Source organism: Guillardia theta (assembly GCF_000315625.1).
Source record: "Guillardia theta CCMP2712 unplaced genomic scaffold GUITHscaffold_16, whole genome shotgun sequence".
Classification (NCBI taxonomy): domain Eukaryota; class Cryptophyceae; order Pyrenomonadales; family Geminigeraceae; genus Guillardia; species Guillardia theta.
Window position 1 is genome coordinate 151,640 of NW_005434658.1, and position 2,464 is coordinate 154,103.

The 2,464-nt window shown below is 54.2% G+C and overlaps 1 protein-coding gene across 1 annotated transcript in view; it reads left to right on the forward strand.

Annotated features, from left to right (window-relative positions):
* Nucleotides 1–1,289: 1,289 nt before the first annotated feature.
* Nucleotides 1,290–2,464, forward strand: part of GUITHDRAFT_67522 (hypothetical protein) — a gene marked incomplete at both ends in the record, with an annotated part of 1,588 nt that continues 413 nt past the window's right edge. The window contains 4 exons of the mRNA XM_005836756.1: nucleotides 1,290–1,433; nucleotides 1,633–1,803; nucleotides 1,974–2,030; nucleotides 2,293–2,427. Coding sequence (XP_005836813.1) covers nucleotides 1,290–1,433; nucleotides 1,633–1,803; nucleotides 1,974–2,030; nucleotides 2,293–2,427 — 507 coding nt within the window. The remainder of the gene's footprint in view (nucleotides 1,434–1,632; nucleotides 1,804–1,973; nucleotides 2,031–2,292; nucleotides 2,428–2,464) is intronic.

Below are 2,464 nucleotides of genomic sequence, written 5' to 3' on the forward strand. Positions count from 1 at the left end.
CGGGGGGGGGTGGAGGAGGAGGCTGATACTTTGTGCAGCTGCACATTTTGTGAAGGATGCCTTGAGAATCTAATCAGAATCAGCGATGGAAGATGTTCTTCATGTCAACAGGTGGGAATGTCGTCATGTGCTGTGCTGATCCTTCACCTCTTCCTCCCTCACTCCCTTCTACGACTGCAATCATGAACTTGTCCTCTACCATCAGGACCTCCCAAAGAAGATCGGCATGTGGGTCCCGAATCAAGAGATCATCGACGCGATCAGCAAATTTCAGAAGCAGGTGAGCGCGGCAGAGTTGACTTGACGATGCTCAAGTTGCCCAGGGAGGGGAGGATGCCGAGTATGCGAACATGATCAACCAGATGAAGGAGAAGAAGAGGAGAGCGAAGTGAGTGTCATGTTGTGCTCTAGAGCTGCTCTTTCTCCCCTTGCTGGGCTGCTGGTGGTCGCAGTCTGTTCTGACATGTTTTCGCGCATTCTCTCGTGCCTCACTTGTGTTTAGATATCCGATCCTCCGCATCTCTGAGTTCGATCTTGATCCGAAACCAATCGCGACGGGAGCGTACGGACAGGTGCGATCACTCGCTGGAAGGAGAAGATATGAGAAGTTTCATCTGGTGGTGGTGGTGGTGGTGGTGGTGGTGGTAGTGGTGATGGTGGTGGTGGTGATGATGATGGTGACGATGATGGTGATGATGATAGTGATGGTGAGAATGATGATAATGAAGGTTGTGATTGCGATGGAAATGTATTGATCACGATATCTTCAGGTCTTTCGTGGTGTATGGAAAGCGAACAACAACGCCTCGATAGCCCTGAAAAAGATTTTCTTGTACGATCTCTACTCTTATTCATTCGTCCTCTCTACTTTGAGTTACCACAGTCCTTGCTCCTTCCACTTTCTTACTCCTTTTTCCTGGTCCTCCACGTCTCCCCACTCCACCACTTCCTCCTTGCGTTCCTCCGCGTCTTTCTCCTTTGTTCTCATTCTCATTCTCTCCCTCTACCCCGAGCTTCAACAATTTCCTCCTGCCCTCGATGTTTTTGACTCTCACGCCAGGAACACAAGCACTCACTCTAGACAACAAGTTCTAGACAACTTCAGGAAAGAATGCGAGGTATCCCTGTTACCTTCTTGCTATCTTTTCCTCCTCTCACTCGTTCTTTCTCTTGCCCTCATCAAACATTTGATACTCTTATTTCGTATTTTACTCCTCTTGCTCCCTGGCTGCCTCTCGCCCTCCCTCCTCCCTCCTCCTTCTCTCTTTCGCCTCTCTCTCACGCCCCCGCAGGTTCTCGCCATGCTTGATCACCCGCATGTCCTGCGCCTCTACGGGGCTGTCGACGACGACGAGAACGTCTGCATCGTCACTGAGCTTGTTCCCGGCGGATCTCTCTTCGACCTTATCCATACCAAGCCCCTCCTCCGCCCTGTGAGCCTGCGCTTTCTCTTTCCGCTTTTTCTTCCTCCCCTCTTCCCTCCCCCTTCTTCTCCAGCTTCCCCCGCCTCTCCATCGCCCATCCGCCACCTCTCTGCTCTGCTCCTCGTCCTCTACCACCTGGATCTTCACTCTTCCTCTACCACCTTCCTCCTCACTCTCCTCTCCTCCTCTCCTCACAGCCTTGCAGGAGGCGGTCATCGTGATAGGAGGAGGCGTCTGCAAGGGTATGACTTACCTTCACTCCATGGGCGTCATCCACCGCGACCTCAAGCCCGGCAACCTCTTGATGGCTGCCGTCCAGTCTCCTGCTGGACCCCAGCTTGTGGTCAAGGTCGCAGACTTCGGGTTGGCTCGGGTCCAGGTTGCCATGATTTCCCTGCTCCTTTCCACCTGCCCCTCTTCTGTGACCCCCCCAGCTACCCTCCTGCTCCCCCTTAGCTGCTCCTCTGGTCTCTCTCAGCTGCCCCTGTGCTCTTTCCCAGCTGCGCCTTCCCTTTCATTCACTCTGACTTGTTCTCATCTTTGCCTCAGGACTCGACGAGGACGATGACGGGAGGCATCGGGACCTCCCAGTACACGGCCCCAGAGGTGAGGGAGGAAAAGAGGGGGCAGGCAGGAGGCAGGCAGGAGCTGGGAGAGGAACAAGCATAGGAGGCGCAGGAGGAAAGAGGTAGAGGTCGCAGGGTAGGAGGGATGACTGATGGTGACTTGGGAGGAGAGATGGAGAAGGATACTGAGGAGGAAGGAGATGGAGCAGGAGAGAGAGAAGAAGCTTGAGTAAGAGCTGGGAAGGTCTGGGAGGGAAAGAAGGAGGAAGGAGGGGGAGGACAGCGGTGATCAGGACGGGCAGGTGCTGAGGAGCGAGAGGTACGACAGCAAGGTGGACGTTTACAGCTTCGGCATCATCCTCTGGGAGATTCACGCGAAGAGGCTTCCTTACAGCGACATGAACCAGATGCAGATAGCCGTCGCTGTTGCTACCCAGGTACTGTCCTCCTCCTCCTCCTCTTCCTCTTTCTCCT